The sequence below is a fragment of the Podarcis cretensis genome (genome assembly GCF_951804945.1).
Source record: "Podarcis cretensis genome assembly, chromosome: 7".
Classification (NCBI taxonomy): Eukaryota; Metazoa; Chordata; class Lepidosauria; order Squamata; family Lacertidae; genus Podarcis; species Podarcis cretensis.
The window spans coordinates 56,151,247-56,175,907 of record NC_137176.1 but is presented as its reverse complement, the minus strand read 5'-3'; the positions used below and the strand labels follow the sequence as shown (position 1 = coordinate 56,175,907).

General features: G+C 44.4%; 1 protein-coding gene across 2 annotated transcripts; it reads right to left on the bottom strand.

Moving 5' to 3' along the window:
• Positions 1-194: 194 nt before the first annotated feature.
• SDCBP (syndecan binding protein) lies at positions 195-12,455 on the bottom strand. Of its 2 annotated transcripts, none has more exons than XM_079984673.1 (9): positions 12,300-12,455; positions 7,790-7,855; positions 6,581-6,659; positions 5,526-5,635; positions 4,711-4,869; positions 3,656-3,831; positions 2,342-2,513; positions 1,375-1,466; positions 195-861 (listed from the first exon to the last, which is right to left on the bottom strand). In XM_079984673.1, exons 2-9 carry the CDS (start codon positions 7,838-7,840, stop codon positions 807-809), a joined length of 894 nt encoding a protein of 297 aa, XP_079840799.1. In that variant the 5' UTR covers positions 7,841-7,855; positions 12,300-12,455; the 3' UTR covers positions 195-806. The 2 variants fall into 2 exon arrangements, with proteins under 2 accessions (XP_079840799.1, XP_079840800.1); XM_079984674.1 differs by lacking the exon at positions 12,300-12,455 and adding an exon at positions 11,574-11,653.
• Between the last annotated feature and the right edge of the window lie 12,206 nt (positions 12,456-24,661).

The following is a 24,661-nucleotide window of genomic DNA, read 5'->3' as shown; positions in this document are numbered from 1 at the left end:
AAAGGCAAGAAATTAAGGTAACACTCTTTCAAAAGTAAAATGAATTATGTTAGTGTACATACTGTTCCAAGCTAGGATCCACACCTCAATGTGACAGCTCACCCCCCCCCCCACTACTAATTAAGTTATTGGCTTTTTTTGGGGGGGGGGAGAAATTTAGGGACAGTCATCAGTATAGTTATAAAATGAAAACCTTGTTTTTCAGACTTTATTTCTGTTTAACATGGTTAAGGCAACATAATTTAAGCAGATCAGAACAACTTGTAAAAGAGCAGCAGTAAGACAAAACCTAAATGCTCACCTGTGCTATTTAAAATGTCTATGGAATGATACGTTATGCTCAGTTTAACTGGCATGCTTTGTAAACATGGTTACTAAAATCAGCAGTTAACAAGCACTACAAGTCATAAATGTAAATATCCTTCCTAGCAGAAGGTAGTAGAAAAACTAATTCGTCTGAAAAAGTACAAAGGGGCAGCAATGTGCTTGGATCACAGATAGCAAAAGACACAAGATACATTAGTTTTCATTCCAATGGCTTATATAAAGTGTTGAATTAAACAGTATAACCCTATGAAAAAGAGTTATACTGGTTTTTGTGAGACAAGTATAAGGCTACAAAATTCATAGTTTGAGCAAGGTAATATGTTGGATTGTGACATTCCCAGCCATAATAATGTAAATACTCAAGGCAGTATATCTGCTTTGGGCTTAAAGAAAGGCTCATGTGCAGAACGTAAAAGTTGCAGACTAAGTAGCCCATGTTTAGCGAAGTTCTCATTACAGATGCACCCAAAAACAGATTTCTAGACTTCAGGGATGGTGTGATCCATCAGGTTTTTCATAATGCTTGAAGCCATCCTGAAAATAATAATGAATCTTTAACAATGTGTAAAAAGGAGATTAATTCCAAAGCTGCAAAAATATCGCAGCAAGGAGTGCAACACTGGAGTCATTTGTTACAAGGCACAAGACCATATGCTGTAAACTCAAAAGCTGAAGGCAAGCTTACTGCAGTAGCTTCTCAACCCATTTCCTGGCAGCAAAAGAAAAAACTAAGTTCTACATTCCTTCACTCCTAGAATTAGTTTTAGTGCCAATAACACTTTAAAATCAATAGTGGTATGAAGCATTTATAAGCTTCATTCTAAGCTGAAATTTGCCTTTTCGTTTTGAAATTTCAGGAAGCAGCTTGACAAGAATAGTTAAAGATTTTCAGACTCTCTGCCACTGTTAGCCACATTTGTATAAGAGTTTAACACCACATGCATATTACATTTGTTGATATTTATTCTGAAGATCCTACAATCAAAGATTGCCTATTCTTTTAAGAGATTGTTAGTCTATTTAAATGGAGAAGTATTTTACACGTACCTCTTGATTATGTGTTCAAAAATTTGAGAAGGCATGATAGTGATGGTCACCACGTTTCCAGCTGATGTTAGTATGTCTGCAATTTGGGCATCCTATGAAGCAAGATAGAAAGTCATGAATTCTGACTTGAAACTTGACACTTACGGATGTTATCGTGGATGTAGCTTCCACAATAGTTTTAATTGTTATTAGCTGTCTTAAGCACTACTGAGGTGATAAATTCTATACACATATACACATGTACAGCTGGACTGGGGAATGTGTGACTCCCTTGATGTTGCTAAACTACAACGCCCAATACCCCTGACTACTAGCTATACCATCTGGGGCTGATGGGAGTCCTACATCATCTGGAGGGCCACAGGTTCCCCATTCCCTGAGGTAGTAGATAGTGTAAACAGCCCCTTTCATAAAAAGCTGGACTATATTCTGGAATGTAGTTTGCTAAATTAAAAGTCTAAGCTCTCACTTAATCACCTATAGCAAACCCACAGCGTATCCCACTGCTGCCATCATTGCCTTCATACTACATGCTACTAGTTCTTCCAAGCAGCAGAACAACTAGTAAGACAAAAATTATGTGTTAATGTCATTAATTGGGAAGTGAATGTACAATTCTGTTTAATTTCCTTTCACTAGCCTGAGGAACCAGCAACCTTTTTGAAAGAAGAGAGCCTGATCTATGCAGGTCTAGCAGCAAGAATACTTTGTAGGGCAAAAGGATAAGGATGTTTTAGCTGCTGTTGAATCTCTCTTCACCAGAGAACCATGGAAGGTGGTTGAAGGTGCAATGACCCCTGACACACACTCCCAGGGACCACAGGATTGCAGGTCCTGTTTTCTATCAATCAAATAAATTTATATGGACAAGCTTTTGCATGTGTCTTCTGCCCATTTAGAACAATATCGCTTCCACTTTTCAAAATGCATTACTTGCTGAGTGTGTGTTATCTTGCATGTTACTCACCTTCAGGCCAATTACATTCTGGCCATTTATTTCACAGATGTTGTGTTCTGTCAGAAGTCCATTTCTAGCAGCAGAACTGTCCTTTGCTATTGAAGTTATCTTTCCATTTTTGAATATAAAGCCAACATGCCCAGTACTATCCTTGTGCATGGTAATAGTTCGCTCAAAAGGCCTGTAAGAAAAACATTCACGGTTTATTGTTTGGAGTATTTACTTAATGTCCTAAATCACTAACCTGTATCCAAAGGTATTAGGCTGTGTACACTTCCCAATTTTACTATTCTATGATTCTATGACACGGCAGTTTAAAATAGATTCAATACATCCCACGTGTACATGCCTTTTGTGTCATCCATGTGACACTGTCATTATCCAAGCAACAATCCAACCTGGATTCTCCCAATCTGTAGTTAATATACACAGCGGTAACTTGGTTCTTGAATGGCTTAGTTCTCGAACAAATCGGCTCCCAAACGCTGCAAACAGGGAAGTTAGTGTTCCGGTTTGCGAACATTTTTCAGAAGCTGAACATCCAACGCGGCTCCCGCTTGAGCACAGGAATCGGAAGTTGCACCTGGTTTGCGAACGGTTACAGGAGTTGAATGGACTCCTGGAATGGATTAAGTTCGAGAACCAAGGTACTACTGTAATCCAATGTATAATCCAGACATACTGAAGCACATTGGGCAGTTGGGCTTTTACGTGTGTGGTGTGTGTGTGTGTGTGTGTGTGTGTGTGTGTGTGATGTTCTGCTGGGTGCTATCTATTGCCACACATCCTACTTCTGTTAGCAAGGCACTACTTGGTAGGCTGCTGGCAAAGCCAGGCATGACCCATGATTTTTTTTAAAAAAAAATAGTTTTATCAGGTGTTTTGTGCATGTCTGGTATTTTAGAAATAAAATTGGCCGAATGCACAGGGAACCAAATATCTGAACACATGCCCACAATGGACCTGAGTTTTCTGGAACTCAGGGAGGGTGGGTAAATATTAATTTCAGGGAGGAGACAACACATAGTGCAAATTTCATCAAGCACCAGTCACTTGTGTGGACTGGAAAGCACTTGGGCAGATGAATGTGCACATGGAAAAATCAGATCTGTACATGGAAAAATCAGATATGTGTGACCTATGGGCATATTAACACACCTTTGTGTGCACAACCTTAGGCCCTGACCTTAAGCTAGTCACACTAGGAAACTGAGGTTTTTTTTGGGGGGGGGGACCCAACACATTCAACTTCTAGGCACTCCTTAACAACTATGAAACTCCAAAGATGTCTAAGAAGGTGTGTAACATTTCTGGACGGTTTACCTGTCACGGATGATCATTGAAATTCTCTCTCCAGGTGCTTGCTTCAGAATTTTGTGAGCTTTATCAGAGCTCCAACCTGCACAGTTTTCACTGTTAATTTGCAGAACCTGGTCCCCAAACCGCAGGCCAACTAGTGATGATGGAGAGTTGGCCTGAACCAACTGGACAAAAATACCCTAAACACAAAGATATGTCCACATATGAAAGTAAATTAACATCCAGTATCTTTCCAATGCATTTAGAGAAAACATGCAAGAGCAGCACAGTAAAAAACGGAACACATGCATCACATACACATTCGGCAACAGCTACCATTAAAAAGGGAGTGGGTGGGTAGTTGTGGTTTAAATTAACATGCACATACATTTCATTTTATTCTAGAAATATAATTAATTAATAAACAAGATATCCAGCCAATATTAGACACTCTTAAGAAAGTTGAGTAAGCTGCAAAGTTGATTATCTGTGGAAGGGCTCCATTCAAGAATGCCAATGATTTTTGGCATGCTTGCTGAGGCTGATGGGAGTTGAAGTTCAGCAACATGTTGACAGCCACATGCGGATAGCTTTCCACACCATACTTTCAGCAGAGCATTATGAGTGTATTAGATTAGGAATCATTCATCTGGCAAGCTGAAATCTTATGTAGATGGTATTTGTGCATGGCTTCAGTTGATGGGGCTCATTAGGTGAATCTTACCCTGTATGTTTTGCTTAAAATCTGTTTTCCTACATGCTCATGCTGAGAAATGATCCAAATTGATGAATATCCACATTATTTTGATTATTTTAAATGCTGTGATGTTTTTAAGTGCAAAGTGTTTTATTATATTTTTACTTGCACATCTGTACAATATTTTATATGATTAACAGTTTTAACATGACCAAATGGAGAAATAAAAAGAAACAGAACATTTAGTGAAACATGCAGATTCAGCCATAAAATTAACATTTAGATTAGCAATTATATAGCAACTTGACTGTGTTCAGTTCTAGACAGCTGAAATTAATGGGTCACTTTTTTATTTTTTTAAAATCAGATTTGTCATACATACATTGTCCACTGATTTAAGACGAAGTCCAATTTTTCCATCCTGATCTTTACACAGTATTACTTCACGGATTCCTTGCTTAATTTCCGCTCTGCGAACTCCAACATCATTTCCAGTTACTGGAGCCACCATGTAATTCACTGCAGAAGGGCTTGCAACAAGCTGAGAATTAGAAGACCTTAAAATAAGTAGACCTTACAAACTGGCAGAATAAAGTCTCTTTTATAGGCCTTTTTTTTAAATGGGACAAACCCATGAGTGACTTCAGGACAACAATTTTGTGCTTTATAAAAGTTGTATTATTTTAGAATCCTTAGGATCACAGGTATTGATGGGAGCAGAAGCCAACAAACTGGGTTCCCAAGGCAGACTCATTTGATGCACACCAACCTGCAGATTGGGGGTTTATTTCCAAGTTGTTGGATTCCTTCAGCCCTGAAGCAAATTGGGAAATAATTCACTGCAACTAAAAGCAAACAAAATATCTTCCACCTCCCCACTTTCCTCAAAGCTCTGGGTGATTACTCAGTCAGTTTGGTCTAGTTTCTCAGAAAAGCTGGGTAAATCTGGTGTGTGTGTTTTTTTTAAAAAAATGTTGCAACTGTGCTTCTTGGAGGGTTTGAAACCCCCTGCTATGACTTATTAAGGGCACAATCTGACCCAGGACTTGAATCACCCCAATTTGTATCATCATTTGGGGTACAGAGAGGATGCACCCCCCTAATATTTCAGCTCTTGCTTTTATAATGTTCTTTTCTTTTCTTTTAGCAAAACACAAGGAAACCTAAATTAGTCCTACTTAGATGGTTGATACTTACCCCCTGAGAATTTACAGCAGGCACCATTGCCATGTTTCTTTGTATCTCTTCTTCATTTAGGCTTAGACCCATATACTGGGCAAGTTCAGGATACAGTTTGGGATACAAGTCTATAGAAAGTAAACAAAAATAATGTTAAACTATTACTATTATTTAGAGCCTGTTGAGATACTTGTTCTTAATTTCACAGGTGAGAAGACAAGTATCCGACTGAAGCAATCCTATCCTCCCTTACAACATGCTGACAGTTACCACTGCACTTGGAGCCACTGGATTTACATATTGAAAGCTTATTAGGATCACTGACCAGCAACTCTCAGATTAGAAAATCCACATAAGGATTTTACAAGGTAGCCCAAGGACTGCCTTTAAAGAAAAAAAAAACTTTTTCAAAAAAGTTAATAGCTGCTTCAAGCGGCCACAAAGCACAGCTAATGCCAGGTATGTTGAAAATAGGGTTTCATATGCCACTGGGAGCAGTGACATACCTTCCCTCCCAGGAACAACATATGCAAAAAACACACACCCTACCCTGTCATCACATCCCAATGCTCCCGGGGGCAATTGAGGCTCCCATTGTGAATATGTGCAGCAGCAGCTAGACTTTCTAGCCACTTGGAAAGGGTATTATAGGTAAGAAGAAGACAACATTCATTAAAAGGCAGCCCCCTGGCTGCTTCATAAATACTTTTAAACAATATTGTGCAGGGTTCCCCCCCCCTCAAATAAAAATAATTTCACACATTTAATGCAGGAGGAGGATGGAACAGAAATCCTTATAAACACATGCAAAAGTAATTCAAACAGATTTAGACTCACAAGCACCCTACAAGCACCCAACTCCATTTAATTCTCTTTAAAGCAATTATCTTTATATAGCCTATCCTTATCATTTCCAGAGATCAATAAAAACCTCTCACTTCAAACCAGTGAAGTAAATAGTTTAGCTAGAACTTGTGTTATGTCTATTGACTTTTGTTAAGGTTGTATTTTTTTGGTGCAATACATGTTTAGCTTCTGCTACCTCATATTTTCTTAGCACTAAAGTAACTTACTTCCATGTTGAAGGGCGGGTGCTGAGGCTTCAGATAAAATTGCTGGATTGGCTGGGTTTGAAGCAAAAGATGTCTGTGCCTGCACAGGAAGATAAAGTAAAAAAAAAAAAACTTTTTAAAGTTTAGAAACAGACATAGTTCTATAATACAAGAGGCATGTGGGTTGCATAGCCAAAAACTTTTAATTATGCCTTTAGGTTACATAAATATATATTTAGTTACAAACCAATATGTTCCAGTTGTTAAGAATAACAAGTTACATTACGTTTGCTTGCTCACAAAAATATGTGAATTTCAAAATGGGGAACTTATTTTCAAAACAATTTTCTAACCTGTTTAGGAGTAACTTTGTTTGAGGAGTGGGACTTAATAATGCTGAGGAAACACACGCCTTATTCTATAATAGCTACTTTTATCAAACACATTATTGAATGTGTACTACAAATACTTTTATTCTTTATCCTTTGCTTTACTTTTGAGTTTCCTTAATACAAATTTGGGAATTTATCTGATAAATAAAAACAAATCAGGCTCTAAAGAACTATACAGTGGTGCCTCGCAAGATGAAATTAATTCGTTCCGCGAGTTGCTTCGTCTTGCGATTTTTTCGTCTTGCGGAGCGCGGATTCCCCGGGTATTAATGGCTTTAAGAAAAAGGAAGCAAACCCGCAAGACGTTTTCGTCTTGCTAAGCAAGCCCATAGGGAAATTCGTCTTGCGAAGCACCTCGAAAAACGGAAAACCCTTTCGTCTAGCGAGTTTTTCGTCTTGCGAGGCATTCGTCTTGCGGGGCACCACTGTACTGAAGAATTAGTTCCATACACCTAAGAGGCTTTGGATTTGTGACCCATTGTGCATGGTAAAGTTACTTTTCAAACAGAGTGAATTTCAAGGCAATTTGTGACAGTGTTTGGAACCGCAGCAAAAATAATTCAAGTATTACATCAGAAAGATTCACAGGGTGCCTGCGTATCCATCCACACACACATACTTGGAGAGGCCTAAACTGTCGGAGCACACACTTAGCATAATTATTACAACAGCAGAAACTATGCACATAATTAAAAGATAATCTTTATACAAGAATATATTTTTATGTGCTGGTCTAGAATATACAGAAAGATGTTTTTCAGAAATAGAATTTTCAAATGGTTACTGTTTTGACCTTCAGCAAACATTGGTTTCCCCCATAAAATATATTTTGAGATACCTGAATTACTTTGTCCACCTTCAGATCCTCCAGGGAAGGATACAGCGACATTTTCACAGAATTAGCCTGAAAGAAATAAAACAAAAAGTCTTAAAATGAACGAGGAAGTAGCACTTATATGCAAGTTGGGTACAGAATTGCCTAGCATAGCTTTTTGTTTTTAATCCCTCAGAAATTTTTACTTGATGCTGAAAAAACTAACTTTTTTCAAGTCATATCTGTGCACCATGCAAATAACAGCACAATTCCATGCAAACTTACTCAAAAGCAAGTTCAGCAATATACAACAGGTCTTACTACCAGGTAAACATCAATATGACTGCACTGTTACGTATGCTTTAAAGCACAAGGAACTTGCATGGCACACAAGACAGTCTTGATGGACACGGGAAAGAATAGCCTTTCCATTCCTTGCAATACCCTCTTATGCTGTCTCTATGCATACCAATTATACTTTCACACTGACAGAAGTACAGTGGTACCTCTGGTTGCGAACGGATCCATTCCGGAGGCCCGTTCGCAACCTGAAAGGAATGCAACCCGCGTCTGTGCGTGCGGATGTTGCGATTCGCCGCTTCTGCGTGTGACGTCATTTTGCGCGTCTGCGTATGCAGTGAAAGCCAGAAGTAACCCTTTCCGGTACTTCCAGATCATCACAGGACACAACCTGAAAACGCTCAACCTGAAGCAAACGTAACATGAGGTATGACTTTATGGAGAAAGTAAGGCTCTCTTGTATCCATTGAGATTCCTTCACATGCATGTTTTGCACCTGCACTTGAGTAAATTGAGCCTCGGTTTTTTAAATATATAGTTGGTTATCCTATCCTAGAATGAATATCACACTAGAAACATGCACTTTCCATTACAATATCTAATGCAAATATGCAGTTCTTCAGCAGTCCAACAGAAATCAGATGTTTTGAGAGCTAGTGACCATTTGTAGGCACAAATGTTTCTTGCAGAAATCTTATCAGTTGTAATTGATAAAAGAGTACTGAAAGAGCATTGGGGAGGCTGAAATTTGTTTTAAAACACTATTTTACACTTCAGATTGTTATCTTTTCCCATCTACCCCACTAGAAGGGAATATTTGATTGCATAGTGGAATCCTCACTTTCTGAATAGTAGCCAAGGTTGTCAATTTGAGCTACAAATGAAATCATCTTTTTACTGGGTTAATTTTACAGATTCCCTCCTCTCCATCTTTTCATCCAATACAAACTGACTGCACTGGGAGTCAAAGGGACAGTATACGGTGGTGCCTCGGGATGCGAACGGGATCTGTTTCGGAGCCCCAATCACATCCTGAATGCAACGTAAGACGCGTCTGCGCGGCTCGCGTTTTGCCGCTTCCGCGCATGATGTCATTTTGAGCATCTGCGCATGCGGCAAAACCAGGAAGTAACGCGCTCTGTTACTTCCGGGTTGCCGCGGAGCACAACTCGAACGCGCTCAATCTGAAGCACGTTCAACCCAAGGTATGACTATAATAGATGTGAACTAATAATTCCAAAACCTTTGATCCAACTCTACAATTCTATGATTCTATTATTCTCTCTTTCTACTTTTCTACTCTTTCCTGGATAAGTTTTACAACCATTTATTAGGAAGTATTATTCCTCCCCTTTCCCTATTAGGTTGGAGCAAAAAGAGAGTTGCCCTCAACATGCCCCAGGATATGGACAAATATTGGCTTGGTTTACTTAGTTCAATTAACCTTACTAACAATTTATGTTTGAAAAGAAACACAAAAAATTCACACTAAAAGCCAAGCTTCTAAAATATTTCAGGATTTGCATGTAACCTAGGAGATAATTAGCCAGTAGCTAAATGCTTGGATTATGTGCGCGCTCACCCCGCCTGCCCCCGCAAGAGACCTTGGAAGTTGTTTAAAAACACAATATTAAAAGCTCAATATTAGAAGCTGCAAATCAGGAAATGTACCACAAGGACCAAGAGGATGCCAGCATGCTTAGAGACAAGAAGGCTTCCTTCAAAAATTTAAGTATCGTCCAAATTAAGAGAACAAAAAGGAACACAAACTTTGACCAAAAAAGTGAAAGCAGACAAAAGGTTCTTAAAATGTATTAGTAGCAGGAGAGTCTAGGGAGGTGGTGTGCTACAGAAGGATAGTAAGATTGCAGAGAAGCTGGATGAACACTCTGCATCTGTTTTCACAATGCAAGATATATGACAGATCCCAGTGCCTGAACTAACTTTTACTAAAGGCAAGTCTGAGGAACTGAGGCAGATAATGGTGACGAGAGATGAAGTTCTCGCCCTTACTGGCACAATAAAAAGTGACAAATTGCTGGGTCTGGATGGCATCCAACCAAGAGTTCTCAAATAACTCAACTGTGAAATTGCTGATCTTCTAACAAATGTATGCAATTTATTCCTCAGATCAGCCTCCATTCCTGAGGACTGTAGTCAATGCAACACTTTTAAAAAAACAGATTGGGCAGGGAGAGAGGATCCTTCCTAGAAATTAAAAGCTAGTTAGCTTAACGTCTGTCCCCCCCCCAAAAAAAAAAAACCTGGTGTAAAATACTGCTAAAGATAAAATAACCAAGCATGCAGAAGAACAAACCTGAAACAAAGCCAGCATGGCTTCTGCAAGGGTGAGTCCTATCTAACATATAACAATTCTTTGAGAGCGTCAACAAGCATGTAGATAGAGGTGATCTGGTTGATGTTGTGTACTTGTACTTTCAAAAAGCTTTTGACAAGTTACCTCACCAAATATTCCTGGGTAACCTTAACAGTTGTTTAATAAAAGGAGAGGTCATCATGTGGATCAATAATTGGTTAAGTAGCAGGAACCAGAAAGTAGGAATAAATGAAGAATTCTCCAAATGGAAAATGTAGAAAGTGGGAGTCCTTCAAGGGTCAGTATTGGGACGTATGCTTTTAAACTTATTCATAAACAATCTAGAGTAAGGAGTGAGCAACACAGTGGCCAAGTTTGCTGATAACACTGAATTGTTCAGGGTTGTTAAAAGAAAAAGACATTGTGAAAATCTCAAAAGAGAATCTCTCCAAACTGAATGAATGGACAGTAAAATAGCAAATTCAATTCAATGTAAACAAGTGTAAAGTGTCAGGGCAAAAACCCTTAAATTTCACATATATGCTCATGGGGTCTGAACTTGCAGCAACTGATTAGGAACAAGACCTTGAGGTCACAGTAGATAGCCTGATGAAGATGGCAACCCAGTGCACATAGGCCATGAAAAAAGCAAATTCCATGCTAGGGATCATTAGGAAAGAAACTGAAATTAAAACTGCCAATATCATGGTGCCATTATACAAATCTATGGTGTGACAACATTTGGAATACTGTGGACAGTTCTGGCTGCCTAACCTCAATCAATCAATTAATCAGTAAATCAGTAGAGTTGGAAAAGGTTCAGAAAAGAGCAACCAAAATGATCAAGGAGGAGGAGTGACTCCCCTATGATAAATGGTTGCAGAATATGGGACTTTTTAGAGAAAGGTTGAGCAGAAATGACATGAAGGAGATGTTTATAAAAAATTATACATGGTATGGAGAAAGTGAATGCAGAAAATGTTTCCTCTTTCTCTCATATCACAAGAGTGCATGCATATTCAGCATAGATAAATTACTTCTTCATGCAAATACTGTAACGCAAAATAAAGGTTAGATAGATCCCTGTAGGGTTTGCTGTGAATATCAAAACAGATCCTGACTTTCAGAGGACGTAAATCACATGAGTGGAAAGCGCGCTGCGCTACTCACAGAAATACTTCCTTCTCCCACCTTTAAAGTAAACAGTCTACGTAACGAAACCGAATCGACCCGAGTCTTGCTTCCTCCGCCGACCTCAACTTCGCTCTATTGAGCCAAAAGACAACCCTCCCCGTCCCCGCGCGAAACCCCCTGCCCTTTATTGGCCCGACTCCTCCCCTCCGATTTCAACCTTGTTCCCCGCCCCTCGAGGGAGACGGAGGTCCGCGTGGGCCGCCCGCCCGCCCGCCCTCCCTCCCACGGCAACGCCGATCCAAAGCCCGGGAGCCCCGCCAAGCTGCTGCTCCCCCTTCGCCCTCGCGAGACTCAGGGGAAAGGGGCTCGCTTCCGACGAGGCTTCCCGCCCCGCCACCCCCGCCGTTACGGGGGGGGGGCGCAAAACACCCGCGCGGATACCAGGGGCGTCGCCCCGCTACTTCTCGCCTCCCGAAGCCCTTTTTCTGAGCCGAGGCGCGCCTCTGAGCATACGGAGAGCGCGCTCCCCAGGGCCCGCGCCGCTCCGCCGGAGCCGGAGGGGGCTGTTTCCGTCTCAAGCGGGTCTGGCCTAAGCCCTCGCGCCGCTTTACCGCGGGAGGGAGACGCTGCTGCTGCCCCCTCAGCGCCGTTCAGGGCCGCCCCCCGGCCCAGCCGCCAAGGGAGAACAGAGGGCCCGGTCCAGCCTGCTTCAGGCCTCTCGCCCACCCGCCCCGCTTCTCCCGCGTCCTCCTCCGACGGTGTCCTAAAAGACGAGAGGCTCACCGAACGAATCGAGGGCGACGACTTCGATTCCCGGACCGTTAAGCGCAAGGCTGGCTGTGAGGCGGAGGCTCTTGCTTCGGGTCCTGGCGTTTCCTCTATGAGGAGGAGGCGGCGTCGGGCGAAACACAAGCCAGCTGGCGGAGAGTCCTGCGCGCATGCGCCACCAGCGGCAGGAGGGGGGCGGGCTGGCGGTTGTCTTAGGCAGGCTTGTTTGATCAGGCTTGCTGGGCTGAGTGGGGCACCCCGCGCCCCCAGCACAAGTCAGGTAGCTCGAAGCACGGGACTCGCTTTGTGTATGTGTGTTAAGGCAAGGCTGGCCCAAGAGAGAGCCAGTGTGGTGTAGTGGTTAAGAGCGGTAGTCTTGTAATCTGGGGAACCAGGTTTCGAGTCTCCACTCCTCCACATGCAGCTGCTGGGGTGACCTTGGGCTAGTCACACTTCTTTGAAGTCTCTCAGCCCCACTCACCTCACAGAGTGTTTGTTGTGGGGGAGGAAGGGAAAGGAGAATCTTAGCCGCTTTGAGACTCCTGAAGGGGAGTGAAAGGCGGGATATCAAATCCAAACTCAAGACATTTTGGCACAATTGCAGCTCCATCCCCACCAGGGAAGAAGGGGTGAGGAATCAGGAACAAAGCAGGAAAGGATGTTGGCATTGGGATCTGCTGTCCCCTGTGGATACCGCTGCCTGAGGCAGTCACCTCAGCTTGTCTCATGGGTGCCCTGGAATAAAGATCTACATCAAGATCTGCTGCCCCCTGTGGATCCTGCTGCCTGAGGCAGCTGCCTCAACTTGTCTCATGGGTGGGCTGGCCCAATGTGAATGTCTAGCTGCCAATGGAGTGCTAAACTTGGGCTCAGCTCTTTCATACACACTTTAGCTGATGAATGTGCCCCATGTAGAGATGGACTTGCTTTATAGATCATAAAGGTGTACATGGACAAAGAAAGGGGGGACCTTATAGCAACATTGGTCTTTGAATCACATACTCTGGTTTGAATCACATTAATATATTTTGAACAGCATTTATCTTTGTCAAATTCACTCACTAGAAAAATAGTGTGACTAAGGTTCTGCAATTTCCCATAAGTTCTATAAAGCAGTCTCATGACAAGCTGCAAAGTTCCTCAAATTTCATGCGTGTTATGCATGATTCAAATAAGAACTTTCATAACAGCAGCTGATTTCTAAAGGTCATGGATTTCTAGAAGCAGCCCACTGTTGATGTCAGTTCATTTCCACAGTATAGCTCTTTTAGATAATTCTTTTTCACACATGAAACAAAAAATTGATTTCATACTTACAATACTGCATCTCAATTTACACCAGACCAAGTTTACAATTTTGTTATTGACTTTTAATGCCCTAAACCAGTGATTTTCAGTCTGTGTGCCATGGCACCCTGGGGTGCCTTGAATGATGGTCAGGGATGCCATGAGCAACACTGTCCCTCTCTCCTTACCTGCCTCCTCTGACACCCTCTTGCATCTCTGCCTCCCAAAGGCTTGCACAGCTGTTTATTGCATCAGCCCTGGCTGTAAGTTCTGCAGGTGAATGGTGCCTCTGAGAGCCACCTCTCTTTGGGGCAACGGAGGAGGGGCAGCTCAGAGACCAGGGATGGCAGCAGCTGCTGCCCAGAGGACTCCCAAGGAGAGAGGAGAGGAGGCTGAAGGAACACTCCACAAGGGAGGGTGTTTGACAAGGGTGAGAGGCTGCCAGCTCTGGAGGCAAGGGGTGACATAACTGGGCCCTGAACCCCACAGGGCCGCCACAGAAAGAAATGTACTTGGTTAAGGAATCCGTGGATTCAAAAAAGGAGGAGGACTCTCCTGTGTGGGTGTCTGAGGGCCCTGCTCCTTCTTGCCACTCACCATCTGGCCTGGGGCGGGGCCTGAAGCCTCACAGGGACTGCTGCGCTCTGCTGCCCAGGAGGACTCTCCTGTATGTGAGTGTCTGAGGGCCCTGCTCCTTCTTGCCACTCACCATCTGGCCTGGGGCGGGGCCTGAAGCCTCATAAGGACTGCTGGACTCTGCTGCCCAGGAGGACTCTCCTGTGTGGGTGTCTGAGGGCCCTGCTCCTTCTTGCCACTCACCATCTGGCCTGGGGCGGGGCCTGAAGCCTCACAGGGACTGCTGCGCTCTGCTGCCCAGGAGGACTCTCCTGTATGTGAGTGTCTGAGGGCCCTGCTCCTTCTTGCCACTCACCATCTGGCCTGGGGCGGGGCCTGAAGCCTCATAAGGACTGCTGGACTCTGCTGCCCAGGAGGACTCTCCTGTGTGGGTGTCTGAGGGCCCTGCTCCTTCTTGCCACTCACCATCTGGCCTGGGGCGGGGCCTGAAGCCTCACAGGGACTGCTGCGCTCTGCTGCCCAGGAGGACTCTCCTGTATGTGAGTGTCTGAGGGCCCTGCTCCTTCTTGCCACTCACCATCTGGCCTGGGGCGGGGCCTGAAGCCTCATAAGGACTGCTGGACTCTGCTGCCCAGGAGGACTCTCCTGTGTGGGTGTCTGAGGGCCCTGCTCCTTCTTGCCACTCACCATCTGGCCTGGGGCGGGGCCTGAAGCCTCACAGGGACTGCTGCGCTCTGCTGCCCAGGAGGACTCTCCTGTATGTGAGTGTCTGAGGGCCCTGCTCCTTCCTGCCACTCACCATCTGGCCTGGGGTGGGGCCTGACGGGCCTCACTAGGACAGTTGCTGTTACTGCTGGAGGGGTGCAGAGTGCTTTTAAAATGTTTTAAAAATTTTATTTTGAATTTTTTGTATGTGGGGGGGTGGGGGGTGGATGTTTATTGGGCCTGGGAATTTGTTTGATTTTATGTTTTTGTAATTTTTATAATTTTTATTGTTTTTTGTTTGTATTGTTTTATTTGTGTTGTTGTTGTTTTTTGTTGTTTTTTAAAGGGGTTATTTTGTTCTTAAGGGGAGGGGTCAGGGCTGCCAGGGAATGGGCCCCAGCCCACAAAATGGCTGGGATATGTTTCACGGGGGGGAATGCACTGGGACAACCGATCTCAGTGATCACGGGTAGGAGGAGGAGTTACGCTAAGACCAGACCACGTCATTACAGAGGAGGCAGGTTTAGTCGTTGTCTGAGGACTATCCCTGCCTCCGGGTCTGGCCCTGACCGGATGAATACTAGAATCAGCAAGGGATACCCACATGACCTGAAAGTGTTGCTGTGCAACGCCAGGTCAATGATTCATAAGACCACTGCCATCCATGACTTGATCATGGATGGAGGACTTGACCTGGCATGTGTAACAGAGACTTGGTTGGATGAAGTAGATGGGCCTGTCCTTGCCGCTGCTTGTCCACCAGGTTTCTCTTACGCACAGCAACCCAGGTCATGTGGGCGGGGAGGGGGGGTTGCAGTGATTTTTAGGAAGTCATTAGTTTGCACCAGGCGTCCTATTGGGAAGACCCAGTTTTCTGAGTGCATGTTCTGGAAGTTGGGCAATAGGGGCAGTACAGGATTCCTTTTGGTGTACCGACCTCCCCGCTGCACCAAGGATTCCCTGCCCGAGCTGCTTCAGGTCGTGGCGGATGTTCTCCTGGAGACACCTAGCTTGGTCGTCCTAGGGGATTTTAACATCCATGCCGACACGACCTTACAAGGGGCCGCTCGGGACTTCGTGGAAAGCATGGCCTCCATGGGGCTGTCCCTGAATAAGTCTGGCCCAACCCATAGCCGCGGACATGCCTTGGACCTGGTGTTTACCTCTACGGATGTTGGTGATCTGACACTAAGTAAAAGTGAAACGAAAGAAGTGCCATGGTCAGACCACTTCCTGGTGCAACTGGACTTCTCTGCGACCCATCCCCTCTGCAGGGAGGTGGGACCGATTCGGATGGTCCGCCCCCGCCACTTAATGGATCCAAATGGTTTCCAGAGAGTGGTAGGGGATGCTTTATCCCATGTTGATGGCTTTTCAGCCGATTCCCTGGTGGCCCGCTGGAATGTGGAGTTAACCAGGGCTATTGACTGTTTGGCTCCGAAGCGCCCTCTCCGATTGCATGGAGCCCGGAGAGCCCCGTGGTTTTCCACGGATCTGAGGGCAATGAAACAATCGTTGAGACGGCTAGAGCGCCGGTGGCGGATAACCCATTCTGAATCTGACCGGACACAGGTTAGAGCTCAACGTCGAGCCTACCAAGTGGCGATAGCGACGGCGAAGAAGACTTTCTTCACCGCCTCTATTGCATCTGCAGAAAACAGCAGCAGGAGACTCTTTCAGGTGGTTCACAATTTAGCGGAACCACCTGTAACATCGGGGCCCAGTACGGGCCACATGTTCTCCTGCAATGATTTTGCAAATTTTTTTGCAGATAAAATCGCTCAGATTCGGGAAGAAGTAGACTCCACCGTGGGAGCAGGGCCGGGGCGGGAGAGTGCTAGAGTCCTGTCTGGTCAAGTTGTGTGGGATCAATTCCAATCTGTTACCTCCGAGGATGTGGACAGGCTGCTTGGACGAGTGAAGCCAACCACCTGTCTCCTGGATCCTTGCCCATCCTGGCTTATAAAAGCTAGCCGGGAAGGACTGGGCGATGGGCTTCGTGGGGTGGTGAATGCTTCCCTCCGTGAGGGAGCCTTCCCAGACCCGCTGAAAGAGGCGGTTATTAAACCGCTTCTTAAAAAACCATCTCTAGATGCGGCCACGATGACCAATTATCGCCCAGTCTCAAACCTTCCATTCTTGGGCCAGGTGATTGAGCGAGTGGTTGCTGAACAACTCCAGGCACGCCTGGAAGAAGCGGACCATTTGGATCCCTTCCAGTCGGGATTCAGGCCTCATCATGGGACTGAAACTGCCTTGGTCGCACTGGTTGATGATCTCCGGCGGGCTAGGGACAAAGGTGAGAGCTGTTTCCTAGTTCTGCTGGATCTCTCAGCGGCGTTTGATACCATCGACCATGACATCCTTCTGGACCGTCTTGAGGGGCTGGGAGCTGGGGGCACTGTCATACAGTGGTTCCGCTCCTTCCTCCTGGGCCGTGTTCAGAAAGTGGTGGTGGGGGATGAGTGTTCAGACCCCTGGGCTCTCACTTGTGGGGTGCCTCAGGGTTCTGTCCTCTCCCCCATGCTTTTCAACATCTACATGCAGCCGCTGGGAGGGATCATCAGGAGGTTTGGGCTGGGTGTTCATCAGTATGCAGATGATACCCAGCTCTACCTCTCTTTCAAATCAGAACCAGTGAAGGCGGTAAAGGTCCTGTGTGAGTGTCTGGAAGCGGTTGGAGGATGGATGGCGGCTAACAGATTGAGGTTGAATCCTGACAAGACAGAAGTACTGTTTTTGGGGGACAGGAGGCGGGCAGGTGTGGAGGATTCCCTGGTCCTGAATGGGGTAACTGTGCCCCTGAAGGACCAGGTGCGCAGCCTGGGAGTCATTTTGGACTCACAGCTGTCCATGGAGGCACAGGTCAAATCTGTATCCAGGGCAGCTGTTTACCAGCTCCATCTGGTACGTAGGCTGAGACCCTATCTGCCTGCAGACTGTCTCGCCAGAGTGGTACATGCTCTGGTTATCTCCCGCTTGGACTACTGCAATGCGCTCTACGTGGGGCTACCTTTGAAGGTGACCCGGAAACTACAACTAATCCAGAATGCGGCAGCTAGACTGGTGACTGGGAGCGGCCGCCGAGACCATATAACACCGGTCTTGAAAGACCTACATTGGCTCCCAGTACGTTTCCGAGCACAATTCAAAGTGTTGGTGCTGACCTTTAAAGCCCTAAATGGCCTCGGTCCAGTATATCTGAAGGAGCGTCTCCTCCCCCATCGGTCTGCCCGGACACTGAGGTCCAGCTCCGAGGGCCTTCTGGCGGTTCCCTCACTGCGAGAGGCCAAGTTGCAGGGAACCAGGCAGAGGGCCTTCTCGGTGGTGGCGCCCGCCCTGTGGAATGCCCTCCCATCGGATGTCAAGGCGATGGACAACTACCTGACATTCAGAAAACATCTGAAGGCAGCCCTGTTCAGGGAAGTTTTTAATATGTGACATTTTAGTGTATTTTACATCTCTGTTGGAAGCCGCCCAGAGTGGCTGGGGAAACCCAGCCAGATGGGCGGGGTACAAATAATAAATTATTATTATTATTATTATTATTATTCAAAAAAGGTTGCCCTTAACAACTTGGACTGATATATCTGATATATCTTTCCATTCATTAAGTGATTTGGATGAGGGCCTCCTGTTGTGTTGCAGATTGCTGATGTTCATATTGAGCAGGGTCTTTTCTGAGTTGTTGCCCAGCTTGTAGAATCCTCTCCTTTTGGAAAGAAGATAAGCACCAGCTTGCTAAAAAACATACTTATTGGCCCAAGCATTTGATGGTTGTTGGTTATTGTAGATACTGCTGTCGTCTGGATTTAATGGTAGATTTTATTTAATTTGTTCTGTATTATTCATGGAATCAATTTAATGAAAGGTGCTATAGAAGTGTATTCAATAAATAAATAAACCTCCTTCATGATCAAATTATATCACAGTTCTGGGGCACCAGTGTTCTTGTGCAGGAGATATCAGTTGTATTTGATGGGGAAATGATGATATTAAATTTTAAGTGTCATGAGAAAATGCTATTTATGTTAATCCATTACTGAATATTGCAGTCAGAATTACATTTTTCTTAGAAGAATCTGGATTTTTCTTACAAAAACTGAACTCTGGGTTGTACCCATTGAAATTGTCCCATCATGCAATGGGGCTTTCTCTCCCTGTGCACTCCCCAATTCTGTTCTTGGGGTTCTCCCAACTCTCCAGAACAGATGTGGAAGAGGGTACGTACACAGAGAGGAGAGGAATTTCCATTGCACAGTCAGAAGTCCTTGTGCTGATGGGGTGACTTTGCAGGATACTGCACTATTTCATTATGATCAGCTTTCCTGGTGACTCATCCTGAGAACTAGCTTCCCTGCCTTCAGTACTTGAAATTGTATCTCTAAACATCTTTCTTGTCCTTCAGAAACCTCTGACATAGTGCATCTCTGTCACACTAGAAACTGTAGTGTTCATCATCATCATCATCATGATAAAAATCTGAACTACCGTAATCTATTGGGAATGTTTGGTCAGAAAGAATTTGGTGTTTACATGCTCTTCAGTTCTATAAGTCTTGTGGAATTCAATTTAATACCTATTTGCATATTTTCTTTCTCCTTTATTGTGTCCTGTCACCCCTTTTCTTTCCCTCTGATTTTGAAACTAGTTTTCTTTGCTTAAGAAATTTCTGGTGTTTCTATTTCCATTCCCATTATTTAATAATGCATTCTGTTAAATATTTTACATCACTGAGTTTGCAGCTCTTGAGTGAACCACAAACACATTGTAACATTTGTGGTTTGAGTATGTCACATTTGAACTATTCTACCACCACAAAGGGACGCAGGTGGCGCTGTGGGTTAAAGCCTCAGCGCCTAGGACTTGCCGATCGAAAGGTCGGCGGTTCGAATCCCTGCGGCGGGGTGCGCTCCCGCTGCTCGGTCCCAGCGCCTGCCAACCTAGCAGTTCGAAAGCACCTCCGGGTGCAAGTAGATAAATAGGGACCGCTTACCAACGGGAAGGTAAACGGCGTTTCCGTGTGCGGCTCTGGCTCGCCAGAGCAGCGATGTCACGCTGGCCACGTGACCCGGAAGTGTCTCCGGACAGCGCTGGCCCCTGGCCTCTTGAGTGAGATGGGCGCACAACCCCAGAGTCTGTCAAGACTGGCCCGTATGGGCAGGGGTACCTTTACCTTTACCTTACCACCACAAAAGTGAATTCAGGACACTTGTAGATGGTTTATTTTTAAAAGTCTGTTCAGTAAACCCACAGTCTGAGGGAGGCTTGCGTAAATATTTATTCAATGATTTTAGCTACATGCTAAATTTATAGATGTGTTCTATATATAAACAACATGCAAATGAGGTGGGCAACAAAAGCCTGTGGTTTCTTGTGAAAAATAACACAATATAACACATATATATGCCATATATCTATAATTGCAGGCAAATCTCAATTTGCTAAATCCCAGTTTTTTCAACGAGACTTTCGGGTGTATGATTAGACTTTCAGCCTGAAGTTGGAAACACTGAAACAAAAAACATCAAGGACAAATGCAAATAGGATCTATGCCAAACTTGTTTCTTCCCTATCTACCCGCAGGGACAGGGAGACAACCTGAATATTAGAACTCATGCAAGCAACCCCAGATTCAATCATTGGCATCTCCAGGATCATACAGCCTTTCCCAAACTGGCATCCTTGAGATGTTGGATTCCCATGAGGTCTAGCCAGCATTGTCAATGGTCAGGCATGATGGGAGCTGAAGGGCACCAGCTTGGGGAAAGCAGGAAGGAGCTGGTTCTGAGGCCTTGGATTGCTTGCTGCTAGAGTAGGCAATACTGTGCTCAATGGCTAGATAGTGTGACTGCTATAGGGGACGTTTTGATATTCTAGTTCCACTAACAGAACAAGTCTTCCCTGTCTGTTGCTGTGAGTCACAGAGAACCTAATTACTTGTGTTTTAGGCCTCACTAACCTATAACTGGGACGCGGGTGGCACTGTGGGTTAAACCACAGAGCCTAGGACTTGCCAGTCAGAAGGTCGGTGGTTTGAATCCCCATGGCAGGGATTCCCGTTGCTCGGTCCCTGCTCCTGCCCACGTGAAAGTGCAAGTAGATAAATAGGTACCGCTCCGGCGGAAAGGTAAATGGCGTTTCTGTGCGCTGCTCTGGTTCGCCAGAAGCGGCTTAGTCATGCTGGCCACATGACCCATAAGCTGTACGCTGGCTCCCTCGGCCAGTAAAGCAAGCGCCGCAACCCCAGAGTCGGCCACAACTGGACCTAATGGTCAGGGGTCCCTTTACCTTTTAACCTATACAAAATACACTTAGCGGTAGGATAGTTTGTGCTTTTCTTAATTAGTTTCTGTTTCCATTAAATTGCTGCTAATGTTATTTTGGCCGTACAAGAAGACAGGAAGAAACGTGACAAAGTGGAGGAACAAAAATGGCTGGAGGTAGAAGTTGCACTACCTTCCACTACCTTTTCCTTGCAATCGGTTATCATGTAGGCTTTGAAAATATTTGCACAAGGACAGGTGACTTAGCAACCTGAGAGAAATGTAAATACAGTGTTAAACAAAGAACAATGCTGTTGGATATTCATACATTGAAAAGGCCAAAAATAACCCTAGGTCTCTATAACTAAGACAATCCAGATAATGATTCTATGAAAAGAATTACACAAAAGTATACAGGACGCAGGTGGCGCTGTGGGTTAAAGCCTCAGCGCCTAGGACTTGCCGATCGAAAGGTCGGCGGTTCGAATCCCTGCGGCGGGGTGCGCTCCCGCTGCTCGGTCCCAGCGCCTGCCAACCTAGCAGTTCGAAAGCACCTCCGGGTGCAAGTAGATAAATAGGGACCGCTTACCAGCGGGAAGGTAAACGGCGTTTCCGTGTGCGGCTCTGGCTCTGGCTCTGGCTCTGGCCAGAGCAGCGATGTCACGCTGGCCACGTGACCCGGAAGTGTCTCCGGACAGCGCTGGCCCCTGGCCTCTTAAGTGAGATGGGCGCACAACCCCAGAGTCTGTCAAGACTGGCCCGTACGGGCAGGGGTACCTTTACCTTTTACCTATACAGTTCCTCAAGCTAACTTACTTAGATGCTGTCCTAAAACTAGGCCTTGTTAAAACTACTAATATTAAACTCAACTGAATACTCAAAATATTCTATTTATGAAGCAATAAAAAGAATGATAATGCTGCCCATATATTATATGTGCATTATATGTGAGTGAAAGTTATTAGCAGTGGTGTGCGGTGAACTTTTTTTTGTAGGGGAACAGTTAGGGCCAGAGGCAGCAGCTTGCAAGGCTGATTGAGTTGGGAGCAGACATTGCATGTGTGAGCATCATACCTCCCTCCCTAAGATGGGCAGAAGCTTCTCGGGCTTTGGGAAGGAGGCACCAGGCCACCTGACAGGATGCTGAAGCTCTGCTGCCACCTTCCCAAAGCCAGGTGGGCTTTGAGGAGGTGGCAGGAGTGCTCTTGGACCCTTTAGGGGGCTAGCCTAGTCCCCTAGTCCATTGACCGCACACCACTGCCAATGATATTTGTTGTTGTGTCACATCACGCCCACTGTTGTGAATGAAATTTAGTGCAAGATGCTATTAGGCTTGTCAAAAAGCCACAGTTCCATAAAGCAGCAGGTCAACTGCAGTGTGAAAGGAAAGTTAGCACAGAAGTGCTAGCTCTATAAACAGGAAAACTAACCCAATATTCTCCATGTCAGAATGCACCCTCAGTTCTCATACTTCAAGAATATCAGAACAATAACTTCGTACAATTTCACCCATTCACTTCATTTCTTTTAACCAATTCAAAATCAGGCTGCACCACAATCTATTTCAAGATTCCCTGGTCTTTTCCTTTTCTTTTTTGAGAACGGATCCCGCCCCCTCCAGAATAAGGGGTCGACTATGGTATGACTTAGTACAGTGGTTTTCAAAGGGTGTTCCAGGAGAGGATGGCAAGTGTGGCATGAAGATTCAACGACAATCAAAGAAACATTGAAACATAGTATAGTATAGTATAGTATAGTATAGTATAGTATAGTATAGTATAGTATAGTAGAATAGTATCAAAAAAAATTGCAGAATATGGATAGATAGCTTTTCAAGCACTGTTCAGAGTTGGTTTGTTTGTTTGTTTTGTTTCCCAATGTATGTCCTAAAAAAACAAAAAACAAAAAAAACCCCAAAAAACACCAGTGTGGCACGAGCAAATTTTTATTCTGAAAGTGTAGCCCAGGGGAAAATGTTTGAAAACCAATGACTTTGTAGGATACAATATTTTTAAGTCCAGAGTTCCCAAAAATATCCATCTGGTTTGGTAAGTGAACTCATTTGAGAAGAGAAGGTCCTTTAGGTGTTCGCATCCCCGGCTGTGTAACGTTTGAAAGCTGAAACCAATTCCTTAAACTGGGCCTAGAAGCAAATTGGAAACCAGAGTAACTAGCACAAACTAGCTTGAATATGTGCCTGCATCCCAACACATTGGAAATGTCCAGCAGCTCCATGCAGAGTGAATTGTAGTAACCAAGTCTGGAATATACAGACACATGGACCAGTGTAACAAAGTTTGGCAGGGAGAAGGGGGGAGGGGACTATTATTAGCCAAAGATAGAAGAAGATACACTTCAGAACAACATTGACTTCGTTTTCAATGCTCCCCCAGATTCTTTGGTTGATCAAGATAACAGAGATTCCATCAATCAGGTACATGTTTCTATCAGGTGCATGACATTCCCTTACCCAGTGCTTTTCCCCCTGGAAAAATAGGTGCCAGTAAATGCCACACTATTTAACAACAACAACAACACCAAAATAGGTGCCAGTACTGCGTCCTTTTCAGTACCCTCTGAAAAAAATACAAACTGCCCTTACCAGTATTACGTACCTCCATGTTGTCTATATCACATCCTAGTCTATTCTCCCTCCTCCAATTGTCCACAAACTTCCAGCACTGGTTCAGGACTGAGACAGTTGCTCCTGGAGGCTTATGGATGCTGTTTAACTTAGGAAAGAGGGTCAATTAAATTACTATAACCATAGCTGCACCTAAAAGCCTGTGGACCTGTCTTCACGGTGTTTATTACAGAGGAGCAATGATAGCTCATTTGTTCTGTGGCTTTCTCATCACCCACAAACTATTATTTATATAGTCATGAATTGCCATGTCTATCTGCAACACAGGAGAGAAATTACAGCATGTTGAGGAAAGAAAGGAAAAGCACAGGTCATGACAATGCACTTACTGCTGCTTTCTGCATCACTATAAAAAGAAACAGGAATTTGGACCCTGTCAGAGAATCAAAGACAGGAAAGGCCTATCAGGAAGTGGGCAGAGAAACATGCTATTACCGTAACTAAAACCTCAAGTGGAATTTTACCTCAAGACACAGTAATGGGATTACGCAATCATTCTTCCCTGTCTCTTAACATTTTTGTTTGCATGTTTGAACTTCATGTTTATTGATCGATTAATTATTTTATATCTCACCAGTTTAGCTCCCAAAGATACTCAACATAGTATTATAAAAATTCCTGGGCCAAGTATTAATTAGTTTCCTATTTAAGTAACCCACCTAATCTATAATATAAGACTATAAGAACAACAACATTGCTTTTCCAGATCGGGTCATGTTTCATAGAATGTAGCATTCTGCTTCCGTGAGAGTTCCGCCAGACACCCCTGGGCATCTGGAAGATATCAAGCAATGTTTCATGGCAGGCTGCAACAAAAATAACTATATTTCCAAAACAGAAGCTGACTTTCATATTATTGAAGATTGGCCATGAGAGTATGATGTAACACCATGAAACAA